The 18,075-nt window shown below is 39.8% G+C and overlaps 1 protein-coding gene across 1 annotated transcript in view; it reads right to left on the reverse strand.

The window, feature by feature from the left end:
- The window catches only part of LOC104961863 (extracellular matrix protein FRAS1-like), a gene marked incomplete at its 3' end in the record, with an annotated part of 65,222 nt that overhangs the window by 16,406 nt on the left and 30,741 nt on the right, over positions 1–18,075 (reverse strand). Inside the window, exon 7 of the mRNA XM_010790208.1 lies at positions 6,979–7,302. Within this exon, the coding sequence (XP_010788510.1) occupies positions 6,979–7,302 (324 nt within the window). The remainder of the gene's footprint in view (positions 1–6,978; positions 7,303–18,075) is intronic.

Here is an 18,075-nt window from a genome sequence, read left to right on the forward strand (position 1 = left end):
ACTGCTACTGTAGCTACAGAATTTGGTACATTTACAGACGCAGCTTTGTTTTTCAGGGATCAAAATCAACATCACAGGGTGGAGCTAAGTACAACTAAACATGACACAAATATTCCAATTAACCCTCCAGAACTGAAAACACACTATGAATGGGTTCAACATCTACGAAAAATCATGGACCAACAAACAGTCAATCAGAGGGTAGCCCCACCTTAATGCATACACTGCACACAAAATCCTACATTTTAAACAGAATAGGACCAACATTAAAATGTACATGCTGTATTGAACAAGACTTAAAACAAGCAGTTAAGACCATTAAGTCATTACGAAAACTATCACTGAGGTAATTAATCAAGTGAGAAGTGGTGTCATTTTCTCATAGACTTCTATACAACTACCATTAGAGCTGACATGTTTAAGGCAACGTTTGCCTATTGAAAAACACTTTGGTACCACTTTCTAATAGGATTTACATTACATTATATTACATTTAACTTAGCTGACGCTTTTTGCTGAAAAGCAAGAATCCTGTAGGTACATTTTCTATCTATCAGCCCAACTAGATTAAGTGCCAAAGCATTAGCTTCCCTTAATGCCAAACGTTTGTAAGTGCTACGTACACAAGAGCACTTACAAACCTGTTTGGCCAAGGTTAAGTCCAAACAGGTGAGTTTCCAGCCTGCGACGGAGGATGTATAGACTCTCTGCTGTCCTGATATCAACTGGGAGCTCGTTCAGCCATTTTGGGGCAAGGATAGCAAACAGGTTTTAGTTTAGGGGTACCTGGGTCTGAAGGCAAACCAATTGGCCGATGCAGAGCAAAGTGCTCGTTTATAACTTAAATAATAACACATTTTGGGTTGTCATATTGTAAGACCAAAATAATTAAATTAACAATAACTTGAATCAATGCAGACTTGTTGGCTTATTAGAAACTAAGTGGATATTAAATTAATGATTGTTTTCGCATTAAGAAGCAGAAAATGGGCTACTAACCCAAAACGTGTTCATTTGCTATTTTCTGCAGGAGATCAGTGCAATGCCAGAAACACTGTGGCAGTGGGTGATAATAGATTACAAGAGTGTGTCCAGGTGTGTGAGAGTTTGAGTGTGTGCGTGTGTGGCTGTCTGTGTTTGCAGATAACAACCTGCCGGCCATCTGTGGCTCTTCTGCCTGCCGTGTGGCTCATCCGATATCACACTATTTCAGTGTAGCAGCAGGAAAATCATTCCAGACGAGAAGCAGAGGAAACACACAAGTCAGCAAGGCAGGCTTTTAACTCAGAGGACCACATCATCAAGGAGATTATCAGCCTCTCCCGATGAACACCAAAGTCTCTAAAGGGCTCTCAGAAACCCAGAAACAGCATTTAGGATTTACAAATGTGCCAATCCTCCTGATTTCCCCAGACCTCTGGCTCTTTGTCCTGCAGCTGCAACTCCACTTGGTAATTTTTCCCTCTGAGAGGGAATTTGGAGGATTTAATTTCAGATTGTTGAGAGATAAGCGCAGATAAGGTGCTTTCTCAGTTAAGAAAATAGAAAAATGTGGTAATTAAAAAGCTGTCAAATTAATATGGGGGTTATAAACAATACATGCAAAAAGAAAAATGCAATATCACGTTCCTAAGGATATATTTTTTAAACTCCATAAACAAATTTTACATGCACCAAACCTTATATAGCACACTACAGGAAAGGGAAACCCCCAACAAGCTAAATGGCAAATGTATCAGATTGCAGTCAACTTTTAGAGAATCAATAACATATATAAAAATGATATCAATTGATGATCTATTAGTGTTAAATATAGGCAGGAGGTGAGGGGGTTGGGATAATTGAAGGCCATTAGCCCATGCAGCATGCAAAAAGTTCACACCCTTATGTTGGCCAAAAGTATTTCATGGAAAAACCACCTAAACAACATTAGTCTCTCCTTGGCCGCAGCAAATTTGGGAACAAATGCATGAAAATTGCATAATCAGAGACCTTTGAAGGGCTTTGAGCCAGCAGGCCTGAGATGGACTGTAAATAGAGTTGTACTGGATGGAGAGGTTTTGGCTGCAGTCCACGAAAACAGAAATAAATGACTTTGTCGAGATAAAGAGTCGGCGCCATCCATAGAACATTGGCTCGCAGCCGGCCAGAATGGTCATGCTTTTGTAATGACAGTGGCATTGTCATCTCTCATAATCCATAATTCCAGGAGGCGAGGGGTGATGGACACGTCAAACCGTTGAAAGTCACAGAATGGAGATTTAACCTTTATAACATATTATAATTTAATCTAAATGAAACATGCCGCTGTGGTGTCTTGAAATCAGACCACGCAGCAAAAGTAAACATCAGGGCTCTGTGACCGCCAGCTTGACAGAAACAAATCACAGCAATCGAAAAATGTAATCACAGGCTTTGGATGTGCAGTATCGCCAAAAAGAGGAATCTTCCAAAAAGAGGAATCTTCCAAAAATAATTTTCATATTCTCCAAGCGCTCAGCAGGAGAAGACCTAAACGATCTTTGACAATAAAGCTGAGCCATTAGCCCACCAAAGCTGGATGAATGATCAGAAAAAAATATCTAATTCCCTTCCATTGCTGCAGAGAAACAGAAGAGCCCGAGGGTCTTTCAGAGGCTCAAAGTGTTCTCCCTGTGACAGTAATTGAAAGCCAAGGGTCCTGCTTCCTATTCCGGCAAGCAGCAGCTCCGCTCAGGGCTCAGGGCTCAGGAGAGAGTGAGTCCATCCATCAGAGGGTCATTAAGGGTCTGATTAGCCTCCTGCTTTAGAGCTTAGTAATCCCACTTTCACAAGGCCTATTGTCCCAGAAACAGCCTCGCACTGAGCGCCGCTGCTACAGCCTGGATGGTGGGCTTGGAAGGACAATGAGTGCCAAGCTCCGAAAGCTACAGCCTACACTCAGCGTTCCTTACAAAGATATCTTGACCACCTCTTTTGTATGACATACATGCCCCCTTGCCTTTTATGGTTTATTTGTGCTATTCAATATTTGTACAACAATGTTTTTTCACTAAGTTCCCTAAACCAGAAGATACTTCCTCTCTACTTTGTATGGATGAGCTTCACCACTCAGTTTGACAGCCGATGAAAAGGGAGGACAATAAAAGTTGAACACACACCGGCAGCAGCATCCAGTGTTTGCCCGGTCGATCTGCTCAAACAAATTGGCTTTTTGGTCTTTGTTATGATAGTCTGAAAAACATGCCAAAAACAGGCTTTTTCTCCAATTTCTACCGTGACATTAATGGTGCTTTTTTCGAAAAGTTTAGATATTTTCACACAGAAATTGCAGAGCACTCAGAAAAAAAAGACGTTTGGTGAAGTGTTTTTTCTCATGCGACGGTAGGAGCTATCTCCTCATTGGAAAAATCTAAAAGACGCTGGTACTCAGAAACAGCCAATATGAGGGCACAGGGGCTTTTATTAATGTTCGCTTTTTTGAAGCCAAGGTTCATAAAGTCTTTGTTGAACGTTAAGTACAATTTTGGTTTGTACTGTGTCAATTTTTATGTTCTTCCATTGTTCTAATCGAATCCATGCAACTTCCCTACAGTTTGGTGATGAATGGTTTTGCATATTATTCCCATTGACTTTTAAAAGTGGCTTCCTCAGCAGCCGCACTGCTTCCTGAGCAGTGGCAGTGTTACAGCTATTTTAGATGACTTGGCATGTTGTCAGTTACCCAAAACAGCTAGGGGTGGAACTTCAATCTGAACTTGAATATCAAAAATCTTGTGAGGTGATGTTACTTAGCTGCACATAGTATGTTCATTTGTACAACACAGTGCAGTTAATGAATGGAAGCTAAAAACATGCAAGGAAATGCAGATGTGCTACTGACTTTCAAATGATCCAACAGCAGAATACATTTTCTACTTTTCTTGTTTTAAGGGGGGAGTCACTAAAGAAAAAGAAAAAAGATAAGCCAATGGATTTCACTATAAAAATTCCCCAGTTTAATAGTAATATTGAAAAAAATATATGCAATTGCAAGTTTAAATTAGCATGAGGCATTATCTTATGAAATATGTGCTTACATGAAGACAATTCCATAACAGTACTCTTAACATCAGATAAATCCAGAGTCCACTGGTTTTATTGAGGCTTTTCAGGCAGGGAGAGAAATTCCCTCTAGCGGGAATTATATTGGGATTATAGCCTTTGCAGGCCATATACATATACAAATACCTAAATAACACACTACAGGAAAGCGAAACCCCAAAAAGCAGAATATCTTTAACTGGACAGCTTCACACCAGTGAAAGGTTTTTGTTTTCTATGGTGCTGCCAGCAGACAATATCACTGCAGTAACTGCTCCCCACCACTTTATTTCCTTAACGACCTCTATTCTTTAGCCATCTACCTGCGTAAATCAGGCGGGTGGCTTCCAGACGCATTGAGAACACTGCTGGGACTTGTCCAAAAAGCTTCCGACATAATTAAAAATAATTCTTTCGGCGTTCCATCATGCTGTCCATCCTGCTCTGTCCAAAGCAGGACAGAATGCAGCATCAGGAAATGTTTCCGTAACTGGACACTGGTGTGTCTGTGAGTGGGATGTTATTGATTTACAGAAGGGTAAAGCAGAGGAGTTGAGCCCGAAGCAAACCATCTGTATGCAGCCATACAAACAAAGATGCCCTCCAAAACCAAAGGAAATATATCACTGAAAAGTTTCTCTGGCAAAAGTATAACTGGCACACAACGAGGTTGGATGTTGTTTGGCTTCTATTTCAATTCTATGAAATTTAAACCAATGTGCTTTAAACCATCTTGGTCAAGGAACGCAGAGAAAAAAAACATTGGAATAATATCCATATTTCTTTGTACACTTTAGACGTGAGACCTGATTTAAAACTGTCAATACACAAGTCACAACACAAACAAATATTTGACTACTTGGAAACACCTACTCTAAGAACAGAACCTTTTTTGTTCAGCATATTTTGAGACATTATAATACAGGGAACTGGTCTGATCTTGTGTGTAAACGCGGCTAAAAAGACTCGATAAAGTGTCCTCACTTTTCAAACGGTCCCTTCTCCTAGGTCCCCACCAAGACTGAGTTTGAACGCATAAACACACATACACTGTTGCCCATAAAGCTGGAATAAAGTATTTTTGTACCTCTTCTCGTGAAATGATTGGCACAATGTGATTTATTCTTGACAGTTAAAGTGTATATCTTCTCAAAACTTCGTTGATCATTCTCTTTCAAAGATACCACAGTGAAAATCAAATAGGAATAAAAAGAGGAATGTGTCTGAAAACAAAATGGATTCCAACTTTATGGGCAACAGTGTATAAACATCTAAACGAATGTGCTGGAAAACTGCTGGGACGGAACGCAGGAGAGAACTTCTTTGGAATACTATCTGTGTTTGTTTGTACACTTACACACATGTGAGACCTTGTACTGTAAGAACATTACAGGTTCAGCATGTTTTGAGGACTGAATGAGATACAATATGTATTATGACTTGTATTTAACTTCTTATTAAAATGTCATGTAGGGACCTGGTCTGACCTTGAATATAAACGCAGCTAAAAAACCTTGACAAAGTGTCCTTCCTTTTTCAGACTTAACTTACTCCTAGGTCCCCACAAAGACTGAGTCACAAACTTACACACATGTATGTCTCTGATGCTTGTCTGTCTAGACATATTCAAAATTGAAAGCAGGTCCTTCCTTGTCTCCAGTGCAATGTATGCTGCCAAATGTGTCTCATGCCAAACATCCCCCCCCCCTCCGGTCACGGTGGCCAGTGCCTGTTGCAAGATAATTGCATCCTTGTCAGAAAAACCTCAGCAGAAGACATGAACGATGACAGAAGAGGGATAGCGGCTACCATTTCAAAGGCCTGACCTGTTCTTTCTGATACGGTGCTTAAACATGAGGGGATCAGCCTGTGCCTCCAGCAAACGACTTTTACGGATAAAGTCAACAAAGAACACTGTGTGGAAACTGGAAACTGTCAAGCATATCCGTGTGATAAATGCTCAAGTTGAGACAATTAGAAGAGTGTAGAGGAATATAGTGGATGTTAAAGATGTCTCTGTAGCAAGGTGAATGAATCGCTTTTAGAAATCAGTTTTCTTTTGACACTAATTCAGCTACCTTGAATGTGACTACTCAACTTTAAACGTCTTTCTCTTCCTATCTATTGAATTTGAGGAAAGATACAGAAGTAAGTCGTCAAGTTTATTTCAATGAGTCAAACCTGTATTCATACAATTACAGCTTGAAAATGAAGTTCGCTTCAGCACAAGTTTTCTCTGCTGCCGGGGAGAGCTCAGAATATGTTGAAATGCCAAAATAAATTCCAATTATGCTGTCCCTAAAATCATGTAAAATAGACACTTAATCTGTAGAAAGAACCACAGATAAAAAGCACAACTTATTTGTTTCTATTTTCACGTGTAGTCAGCAGTTTCCCTTCCCGTAAGTCTCACTTTTTAATACATCTGTTGTGAACTTCTGCACTTCGGCTCATCCCACAAGCTGATCTGTTTGGGCCCTTTTCGTTTCAGTCTGAAAACTATAGTTGGTATAAGGGATGCTGGATCTTTGAGCTGCAACACAATCATTTGGCTGAGTTGTGAAACACAGAGAAATGTCATCCAGTATTGATAGGAGGATCGATGCAGGTCTTGTTCCTCTCCAGAGATGCTTGCATGGAGCCAGTGAGCAGTGGGATGACTCTAAATTAAACTCAGAGGCTTAAAAAATACATTTTTTCGTGTTTTTATTATCTTTGTGTGCCGAGTTTAAGCTTTGGAGGCAACAATTGAACTTTAAAAAAAATAGTTTTTCGACCACCATGGCCAAGAGAAAATGTAAGAAACAGAACAACGTTAAAGGAGTCTGTCTTGGCTAACAGACTGTAGACTTGTGTTACAGTAAAACATCACCCCTGAGCCATTAATCTCCCATCCTCCCCCTCTGTCCTCCCTACCTTCTGATTGATGTGGACTTGGAGGAGAATATTCCTGTAGCTGTGTCCATCGTTGACCTGCAGCACCATCCCGTCCTCCGCCCCCTCGGAGCCGTCGTGGATGTACTGGATCTGTTCCCGTGACAATTCCTCCAGCTTGAATCTGCTGAGCGTCCGGTCGCCGTGTAGACGTGTCAGCCGGCCGTGACGGGGCGGTTCAAGGACCATGACCAAAACATCGGCTGGGTTGTCGGGGTCGTCGACCTGTAGGACAGACTTGGTGATGGTTGCCATGGCTCCACGGCTCTCCACGGGTAAAGGAGTGAGAGTCGCAACCACTGGGGGCTGGAAAGGAATAAAGAAAAGACAAAGAGAGGCTGTGAGAAAGAACATACTTTGATAAATATCAGACAGATGTGACAAAGATAGATTCATTTAAGATAGCTCTTTTTTTATGGTAAAAAGCAGAGTTTCACCGTTAAAAGGCTGTCAGACAGCATAGCAAGAGGACAAAATAATTTATTTAAATAGATGATGAATTTTTATTCTCCAAAAAGGTCTGGGCGTTAGTACCATAGTGTCTGCCGCTGAGGGAGATGAAGAAGATAAAGGTGAGGTTATGCAGGGCGCTTCATTAAGCCGCACTCAGCCAAACCTGATTCTTCGTCAAGACAGGAGGAAAGCTTAATGTCGCCAACTAAGTCATTTCAGGAGCAAAGAGGAGAGCAGGAGGCCTCTTATTGTTTCAAAATCAAATTCATTTTGGCCCGTTCTCCCTTAACCCAGTGTAAGTTACTTGAAAATATACTTAAAACAATCATATTTGACAAGAGGACTTCAAAGTTTATAATAAACAGCGATGATGTGTTCTATCATGTATAAAGAATACATGATTGTACACCTGAAAGTATAAAAAGTAAAGATGCTTTATCTTCCACAGTTTTCCGATGTTTAAATAAACAAATAATTGCCCACATTTGTGCGTACATGAGCTCTTGAGCCTAGTACTAGTGAATGAGAAATTCTCACAGGAAAAGTGTAGGTGCATCTTTTGTGTGTCTGTGTTTTCATTTCTTACTCAGAAAACGACCAAGAAAGACCAAAAAAGTGTACAGATGCCAAGAAAAGGGCATTGAAGCAGCTCATTTTAATATGACTCTCTGATCAAAGTTGTTAGCATGGCAGCTTGGCAGCGATGAAGGTGCAGGTAGAGAGGCACGCGGTGCGTATACTCTGCCATGGCCCTAAATCAAAGCAGTTGTCAGACTGGGAGCTCGGAGCCGCTCAGCGGGCCCGGGTCCAATTTGTTGCCCTCGACGGCTGCTGGCTAGGCTCCAGATCTTTGCCATTGAAGCAGCAGCTTAAGCAAAAAGGGACGTATAAAACAGGCTGGCGCCAAAGAGAAAAGTGACTTAAGGAAAGTCATACACACACACACTCCCACCGTGTGTAAAACCAAAATGACCACTGGCTGAAAGTAACACAGAGGGAGCATGTCCTTATTCAGCCCCTTGACCTTTGGGTTCAGTTGAGGAAAATCTGGCGACACATTTCTAGACTTCGGAGGAATAATCTCTGAGAGACATGCAACTGGGCCCTCGAGCGCCCACCAAAATCCTGTGTCGTCACTTCTGCAGTTCAGAGGAGGTAAACAAAAGTTTTGGATGTGTTGGCGGGGGCTGGGTGTGTGTGTGTGTGTCGCTTTTAAATCCTGCTAAAACATGCCTGCTCATTGTAGGCAACCAGTGAAATCTGTCCCCCAAGGCAGACCAAAACAAACACAGACGAGGCTTACTCACATAGGAGGGCTCACCTTTTATCCACACTCTACAGGTGAAGGTGAGGTGAGACTCATGTTTGGGAGAAAGCTGTCATCACCAATGGGGCCCATGGGGCTCTGAGGCACTTTAGGAAGATGGATACAAGTTTTTTTGTGCCGCTGCCAGGTTGGTTTGTTTTTCATTCGCTCTTTATTTTGTTTGTTTTGCCCACAGTGACTTTGCCGGATGGTATTTAACGACATGACGGGCAGAGCGGAGATGTTTCCCGAGTCGATTCCATCCCCCCTGTCTACATGTAAGCCTTTGTTTGTAACACACCTTTTATCTGCTGCTCTCAAATCATGTTTTTGTGTCATGCAGTCATAACACAGACTGCTAAAGCTAGGATAGGCAGTTTATTTTAGAGGCAACCTGCCAAGATGACAGCTGTAAGTTGTTACAAAAAATTATTATTATTAAATAAATTGTTCCCCTTAAATGTGAATGAGACATGAGGTGGTTGAATATGGTAAGCGCTGACAACAATGCCCTACTCTCCCTAAAGATATCTTGTAGTCTCTTCTTAGTTCTGTGCATTTTAGGGGATGGGCTTGACTCTAATAACCAGTTTGAGATGCTTGGTCAGTTGACCTTCACTACTGTCAAACTAAACTAAAAAAGTTGTTAACCTTAGTGAATTCAAACAAAAATATTGTTAAGGTTAAGGATTTGGGTTGATTTGGTCGATTTCCCTTCTTGGGTGGAGACATTGATGTATAAAGAGAACTGGATACAGCGTAAGAGACGAGGCCCTGGTCATTCCTATGGGAGTTGCTCTGTGGCGCATGAAGCCCAACATGGTGCCACTAAAGATTCAAAAAGTACACGGATCATCCGAGGTCATGGGTCCATAGAGCATGCACACTTGAGTTTTGCTTAAGCCCCGCCTCCGATGTCTGCTCTCGGCTCAGTTAAAGGAATGGTTTGGGAAATAGCTCTGGATTCAGGTTTTAAACCCTGATGATGTAAATAAGAAATAAAAAGGTTTATTTAGTTATTTAGCTTTAAAAAAAAAAAGTGTACGCAGATTTAAAAACTTCTCAATACCAATGTAAGTCAATGGGAAAAAGTATTTTTTGGCTAAAATGACATTACGGATTACAACAGAAGTGTAGTACCACTGTTTGGCCACCACCACAATTTGCTCCAATCTCCTGCTCTCTTCCAGGGAGATTGGGTGGAAGTTGGTAAAGTGTGGGTATTTGGCGCTATCAATCAATCAATCAATCAATGTTTATTTATATAGCCCAATATCACAAATGTTACATCTGTCTCAGTGGACTTCACAGTTTGTACAGAATATCAGTATGACAATACGACACCCTCTGTCCTTAGACCCTCACATCGTACAAGGAAAAACTTCCGGAGAAAACCCCGTAGTTTAAAGGGAAAAATGGGAGAAACCTCAGGGAGAGCAACAGAGGAGGGATCCCTCTCCCAGGACGGACAGACGTGCAATAGATGCCGTGTGTAAATCGAAAAGATGATACATTTGCAACATAGGTAGTCCAAATGTTTGGAAATGCATGTAGTCCATGCATTTGTTATTTCAAGGCTGGATTATTGTAACTCTCTATTATCAGGGTGTACCAAGAAGTCAGTTAAGTCGCTTCAGCTGATTCAAAATGCTGCAGCTCGTGTACTAACCAGAGTTAGGAAAAGGGACCACATCCTGTTCTGGCTGCCGTACACTGGCTCCCTATAGAACACAGGATATAATTTAAAATTCTTCTTCTCGCCTACAAAGCCCTTAATGGGCAGGCGCCATCTTACCTTAAATAACTAATTATACTGTCCTACCAGGGCAGGGGTCGGCAGCCTTTTTGATATGAGTGCCATTACAAAAAAAATGTGTTATTAGCGTTCCGACGATCGTGAATTATCAACGCGGGGGTGAGGAGCTCGACGCTTGTGAACTTGTGTACAGACAGAAGGAAGAAGTAAGGTGTCCCCCAACAGTCTAAGCCTATAGCAGCAAAACTAACGTGTTTTTAGGATAGATTGAGGGAAAGGGGTAGCAAGTAAGAAGTAAGGAACAGAGGTGGAGAGGCACAACGTGTCTACGTACATGCACTCCCTTAGGATAGGGTAGGAACTCAGATGTATAAGCCACATCTATAGCATGAGTGCATTGCTCCTAAAAAGTTTTTCTGGCACTGACACCAATCAACAGTTGTGCTGTCGACTCGGCAGGGATCAAGGCACCACATCTTTAAGTCCTTGAGGCAGTCTTGAATTGTATTTAGATGATTGGTTTTATCAGGCTTGATGGATAAATATAGTTGAGTATCATCCGCATAACAATGAAAGTGTACAGAGAGATTCCTTATAATATTGCCTAACGGAAGCATATATAATGTGAACAAAATAGGTTCAAGCACTGAGCCCTGTGGCACTCCATGGCTAACTTTGGTTTGCATGGAAGATTCATCGTTGACACGTACAAACTGAGAGCGTTCAGATAGATAGGACCTAAACCAGCCTAAAGCAGTTCCCTGTATGCCAACTAAGTGCTCTAGTCTTTGCAATAGGGTGTCATGGTCGATAGTATCAAATGCAGCACTGAGATCGAGCAAAACAAGAATAGAGACAAGTCCCTTGTCTGAGGTTAGAAGGTCATTTGTGACTTTAACCAGAGCTGTCTCTGTGCTATGATGTGTTCTAAAGCCAGACTGAAAATCTTCAAATAAATCATTGTTTTTCAAGTAATCACACAACTCTTTTGCGACCGCTTTCTCAAGAATTTTGAGAGGAACGGAAGATTAGAAATAGGTCTATAATTGGCTAAACCCTTTGGATCGAGGTTGTGCTTTTGAAGAAGCGGTTTTATCGACTGCTACTTTGAATGCCCCTCCAAAATTAGGATAAAGGTAAGTGAGAAAAAACAAAAATAAATAAGAAACAAACACAAAAAAAACGAAAAGAAAGAATAAGAAAAAGATAGCAATATTAAAATCAAAAAAGCGGGATACTTTGTCGAGACTATTATGTTCTCTTTATAAGTGATATAGATTCTCTTTGTCATCAAAAAAAAATTAAAGAATTTAATATAACAATAAAAAGAATACACATAGTAAATAGAAGAAAGATAAAAAACTAAGAATTAAGAAAAAGAGAACATTCACAATAATAAACTTGGTAACTCCCACATTTCGTTATAAAGAATATCTTGGTAACTGTAATATATTAGTTTAGTAAAAACAAAAAAAAGAAATATAAAAATAAAACAACAAAAAAAAAAAAAAAAAATATAACAATAAAAAAAAGGTGATAAAAAAAAAAAATAAAATAGAAAACCTGCCAAATATGGAAACCTAGAAACACCAGTGTATACAGCTTAATCACAGAAAAATAATCAGCAACTCAAGTATACAAACACAACGCTAATTCATTATATTATAAAAACTAACCATACCTACCTACGTGAAAAAATACACTAAATCACTAAAAAGACCTTCTAATACCTAAAAACAACAGTCATAAAAACACCAAAAAACACACAACTAACAACATAACACTATACAATAAAACAATATTAACAAACCTTATCAGAAAGAACAGAGAGTGATAATTACGTCAAAGCACCTTTCAGACACTGCAAAGTGGAAGAGTAAAAGATATAACCTTCACCACACAGTCAATTCGCCAAACTTACGAAAGTAGACGTGGCTGAGCCGGCGGGGCACACATCCCCGGAACACCATTGAACTTTAACTCGTGATAATCCAGCTTGGCGTATTAGGACGAATAGGATGGCTACAAAAGTCAATGAAAATACTTCATGACAATGACTCTGAGTGTTTGGTAATCAGTTTTCAAGACGTCGTCTTAGATAGACAATCACGATATTCGGTATACATTCCCTCTCTTAAGAGTATGAACGAGCTATCGTACAAGTACATTCCCTCCTTTCGAATTATGTTTTACATGTGGTGGGGGTTTAACTAGTCCCAACAACTTCACGTGTCACGCGACGCTTATTTTAATCTGAGACAACGAGGAAACTTTTCTTTCTTTCTTCTTTTCTTTTGTGTATCTAATGAGGTACCGTATCTATGCGGCTTTGGGCGTTTTATTTCGTTTTGAGCTCTGTTGAACTTTCCTATAACCGCAAGGTATTTGAACCTTCTTAGAGCAAATATTAAACCGTATAGATGAGAGTACTGTATTCTTTCGTGACAACATTTAGCTCTCGTCGGATGCTGAGGAAGAATTATCACTCTTATTCTTATATCCATTGTCAAAAAAGTTCGTGACTCATCGGTCGACCTGTCTTCGGTGTCGAGCTTAACTCCGGAAGTACAGGGTATCTGGAGTCATGCATACTAACAATAGCACACGAAAAATTATTATTTTAACCAATGAAATCTTTTGTTCAATTACTGGAGAACGAAACCTGGTCATATTCATAATAGTTTTCGAGGGCCTTTGCATTTAACGATTATAATTCGACTCTATCATTGTTGATTTACGAAAAGTCGGTATTGGAACTTGTAATTTAAGTTGACTAAAGAGAAGATTGTGGTAAGTTGCTATAGAAACTGGGCTAGGTTGATTTGCTGAATTTTCCTTCAAAAAGGAATTAATCGTGAGAATAATTATAATACTATATAGAAATAATAACGTCCGACTCANACAGGTATAGACAGAGAGAAGGAAGAAGTAAGATGTCCCCCGACAAACTAAGCCTATATCAGCAAAACTAGGGGCTGAATCTAATCAGCCCTAACTATAAGCTTTATCAAAAAGGAAGGTCTTAAGCGTACTCTTAAAAACGGATAGGCTGTTTGCTGCCCGAACACAAACTGGAAGCTGATTCCACAAATGTGGAGCTTGATAAGAAAAGGCTCTGGCTCCCATTGTACTTTTAGAGACTCTAGGAACAACCAACAACCCTGCATTCTTGGAACGCAATGCCCTAGTAGGACAGTAGGGTATAATGAGTTCTTTAAGGTAAGATGGTGCCTGCCCATTAAGGGCTTTGTAGGCGAGAAGAAGAATTTTAAATTCTATCCTGTGTTCTATAGGGAGCCAGTGTAAGGCAGCCAGAACAGGAGTAATGTGGTCCCTTTTCCTAACTCTGGTTAGTACACGAGCTGCAGCATTTTGAATCAGCTGAAGCGACTTAACTGACTTCTTGGTACACCCTGATAATAAGGAGTTACAATAATCCAGCCTTGAAGTAACAAATGCATGGACTAGTTTCTCTGCATCGTTTTGAGGCAATATATGCCTGATTTTTGCAATGTTGCGTAGATGGAAGTAGGCGGTCCTTGAGATTGATTTTATGTGGGCGTTAAAGGATAAATCCTGATCAAATATAACACCAAGATTCCTTACAGTCTCACTAGAGGCCAAATTAATGCCATCCATAACTAGTATATCTTTAGATAATAATAATAATAATAATATATTTAATTTGTTAGCGCTTTTACAGGTGCTCAAAGACACTTTACAGATAATAGTGAAGAAAAAAGAAAAGAGAAGAAAGGAACAACAAATAAATATATAGTTAAAGTTAAAGTCAAATAATACAATCACGCATGAAAAGCCAGATTGAAGAGGTGAGTTTTTTGAAGGTGGTGAGGTCGGTGCAGTCTCTGATGGGTTGTGGGAGTGAGATAGTTTGTTTCGTAGATTATTTGGGCCGAGTACAATAACTTCAGTTTTGGTCGTGTTTAACATCAAAACGTTTAAGGTCATCCACGTTTTTAAGTCCTTGAGGCAGTCTTGAATTGTATTTAGATGATTGGTTTTATCAGGCTTGATGGATAAATATAGTTGAGTATCATCCGCATAACAATGAAAATGTACAGAATGATTCCTTATAATATTGCCTAACGGAAGCATATATAAGTGTGAACAAAATAGGTCCAAGCACTGAGCCCTGTGGCACTCCATGGCTAACTTTGGTTTGCATGGAAGATTCATCGTTGACACGTACAAACTGAGAGCGTTCAGATAGATAGGACCTAAACCAGCCTAAAGCAGTTCCCTGTATGCCAACTAAGTGCTCTAGTCTTTGCAATAGGATATCATGGTCGATAGTATCAAATGCAGCACTGAGATCGAGCAAAACAAGAATAGAGACAAGTCCCTTGTCTGAGGCTATTAGAATGTCATTTGTGACTTTAACCAGAGCTGTCTCTGTGCTATGATGTGTTCTAAAGCCAGACTGAAAATCTTCAAATAAATCATAGTTTTTTAAGTAATCACACAGCTGTTTTGCGACTGCTTTCTCAAGAATTTTTGAGAGGAACGGAAGATTAGAAATAGGTCTATAATTGGCTAAAACCTTTGGATCGAGGTTGTGCTTTTTAAGAAGCGGTTTTATCACTGCTACTTTGAATGATTGTGGAACATAGCCTGATAATAAAGACATATTCATAATATTTAATAAAGAAGTGCTAATTAATGGAAAAACTTATTTTAACAGCTTGGTTGGAATCGGGTCTAAGATACACGTTGATGGTTTAGAAGAGAGAATCATTGAATTGAATTGTTCAAGGTTTATGGCTGAAAAGCATTCTAGTTTACTATCTAGTGTAATATAGATTTGCACCTTCCAAAGTAGGATGAATGCCGTCTCTCTTAATCAGACCAGGTTTTCCCCAGAAGGCTGTCCAATTATTTACGAAGCCCACATTGTTTGCTGGGCACCACCAAGACAACCAGCGCTGAAATGATGACATGCGGCTATACATGTCATCATTGATCAGATTGGGGAGGGGACCAGAGAAGATTACGGTGTCCGACATTGTTTTAGCATAACTACACACCGACGCCACATTACGTTTGGTGCATTCTGATTGGCGTAAACGAACATCATTACCACCGACGTGAATAACAATCCTACTGTATTTACGTTTATTTTTAGCCAGCAGTTTAAGATGCGCCTCAACGTCGCCCGCTATGAGATGAGACTGGGCATAAAAGGGTTTATTTTACATTTGGGTATTTTTAAAATGTAGTACTTTCTGAAGCTGTCTCCCCAGATTTAACCTGAAGCCATGGTCAGAACTTATTCATTAAAGTGTAATCATCAAGGTTTTGTTATGCTTTTTTGTTCTGTACACTCATATATTTACTTCTAGACACCATTCTAAACTTCAAAAACAAACCCAAGGTGGAAAGTGTCTTGCTATTGACTGACATCTAAGCACGTTGCAGCAAAGAGAGCAAATATATCACCAGAGCAATGCTAAGCTGGTCTTGCAAACTTTAAGGTTGCCACTCTCAGTTGGAAATGTGGGCTTCAAAAAAGGTTGTGTGCTTTGTGTGAGTGAGACCACCCGCTGAAGAAATGTCCTTAGTAGATACTGAATTCTTGAAAACCTTTTTTTTAAAAGAAGCTTTTATCAGAAGGACGAAAGGCTATCTGCAGTGAAGATCTTTCATTCCCGAGGCTAATACATTCTTATGTGGCCTTGGGATCTGATAAAGATTTCAATCAACAATTTCTTTCAACCTTATTTATTCAGGGAGGGCTGCATAAGCATAAACGGTCTTTTTACTCCATGCCATATTGCTTTACAGTCACCTGCTTCACAGTGGCTTTTGCATTTGGGAGAACATACAATAGCTGTGCATTCATTTCAATAACCTACCTGAGTGTATCATTAGTATGACTCCCTGTCGTTGTGCTTTTGATAATGAGAAGAATGTTTGAATGGTTTCTTTAAAGAAAGTCCACAAACAGTGTCATTTTCTGTGTCAGACTTTCTGTAGAAACACTGAAAGGGTCTTGATTTTTTCAAAGCAATGGCAAGGGGAATTTATGAGAATACGTTTAAACACTGCTGTCAAAGACAACAACACTGGAAGTTACATCAGTGTTTGTGATGCTCTTTGAAGTCGACTGAAAGGAGCAATCACATGAGACTCTGTGGTTGCGTATTTCTCATCGCAAAATGTCTCCGACTGCATTTCCTTGGAGTTAAGTAGTTCAAAGACTGAAAAACAACATGATGACTTAATGTTTTTAGTCAGAAATGTGTGAATAAACTCGAAGACAATGGAGATGAAGACGTACGAAACAACAACTCCTCATACTGTAACTAAAGGACGACATAAGTTGCTGATTCAAAAATGAATAATACAGGACTTTTATCTGTATAATTAAGGTTTCATTAGGTTTGACCAACTAAAACTACTAGTTAAGGAAACATTGTGGGGGGAGTGGGGAAGTGTTCAAAGACACCCACAACAAAGCCTTTACTCATTAGTTGTGGAACGCTATTACAACGTAATGCAACTTCTGCCTTTTCTCCTGAGGGAAAAGTCATTATTTGCCTGGAAAAACTCAAAAATGTATATAAGCTTCTAAACAGATAACAAATTCTGATGTTGAGGACAGTCTTGGAAAATCTTGAAAAAAACATATTATATTAATTTTCATGTTCATATTTGTAATGTTTGCATCTATTGTGATATGGTAGCACCTTTTAATGTTCAAAAACTGTTGGTTTGTCCCTCTTTAACCCGTGAAATGAGAGCCCAGTCTGCTCTGATTGGCTGGCTCTGTTGTGATTGTTCAACCGCCTAAAGATGTCCCGTCACTTAGCCTATCACGTAGAATGTGTTGAAGCGCCAGCCAATAGAAGTCCGAGTGTAACAAAGTGATGTCACTATGCAAAGGAAGGGGGTGGTGGTGACAGATTTTGGGGATTTTAAACTTTGCAGACCGTTAACATGTACAAAAACCTGGACAATACATGGAAGGGAAAACCCCCCAAAAAATACTTTTTTGGACCCCTTTAATAATGTGTGGATGCTTTTAAAAGCAGCTCAACACACCTGTTTAAGCTTTGCGTAATTCGTTCTATTTTACTGTTATTCCATGACTGTTTTATAGAGTATTCAATCCTCCTAAATGTGTATTATGACTGTTTCTGTTGTGCACCGACAGAAATATTAGAGAGGCTCTGGTTCATGTTGTTTTATGTTTGTTTTCTCACTCACCATTTATCTCTCATTCCAGGCTTCCTGATTGTTTTCACCTGGCATCCTTTCTGTGTCTCCTGTGCTCATCAGCGTCAGTCCCGCCCCTGATTGTTCCCACCTGTTTCTCATTATCATGTGTTTAAATTCACCTGTCTCCCAGTGTTCCTCGTCAGTTCGTATTGTCTCTTGCTATGGTCAGGTCTATGCTCCTTGTGCTTTTGAAAAGTTTGATTCCTCACTACGTGAGCGCTTTCATTTTTTGCTCTCTATTTTTGTCATCTCGGCTTGAGATTTGATAGTTACCTTTTTTGTTTGTCAATGCTGTATTTGGAAAATAAAGTATCTTACAAATACT

This window comes from Notothenia coriiceps, unplaced genomic scaffold (assembly GCF_000735185.1).
Source record: "Notothenia coriiceps isolate Sejong01 unplaced genomic scaffold, NC01 NC01_scaffold00033885, whole genome shotgun sequence".
Classification (NCBI taxonomy): domain Eukaryota; kingdom Metazoa; phylum Chordata; class Actinopteri; order Perciformes; family Nototheniidae; genus Notothenia; species Notothenia coriiceps.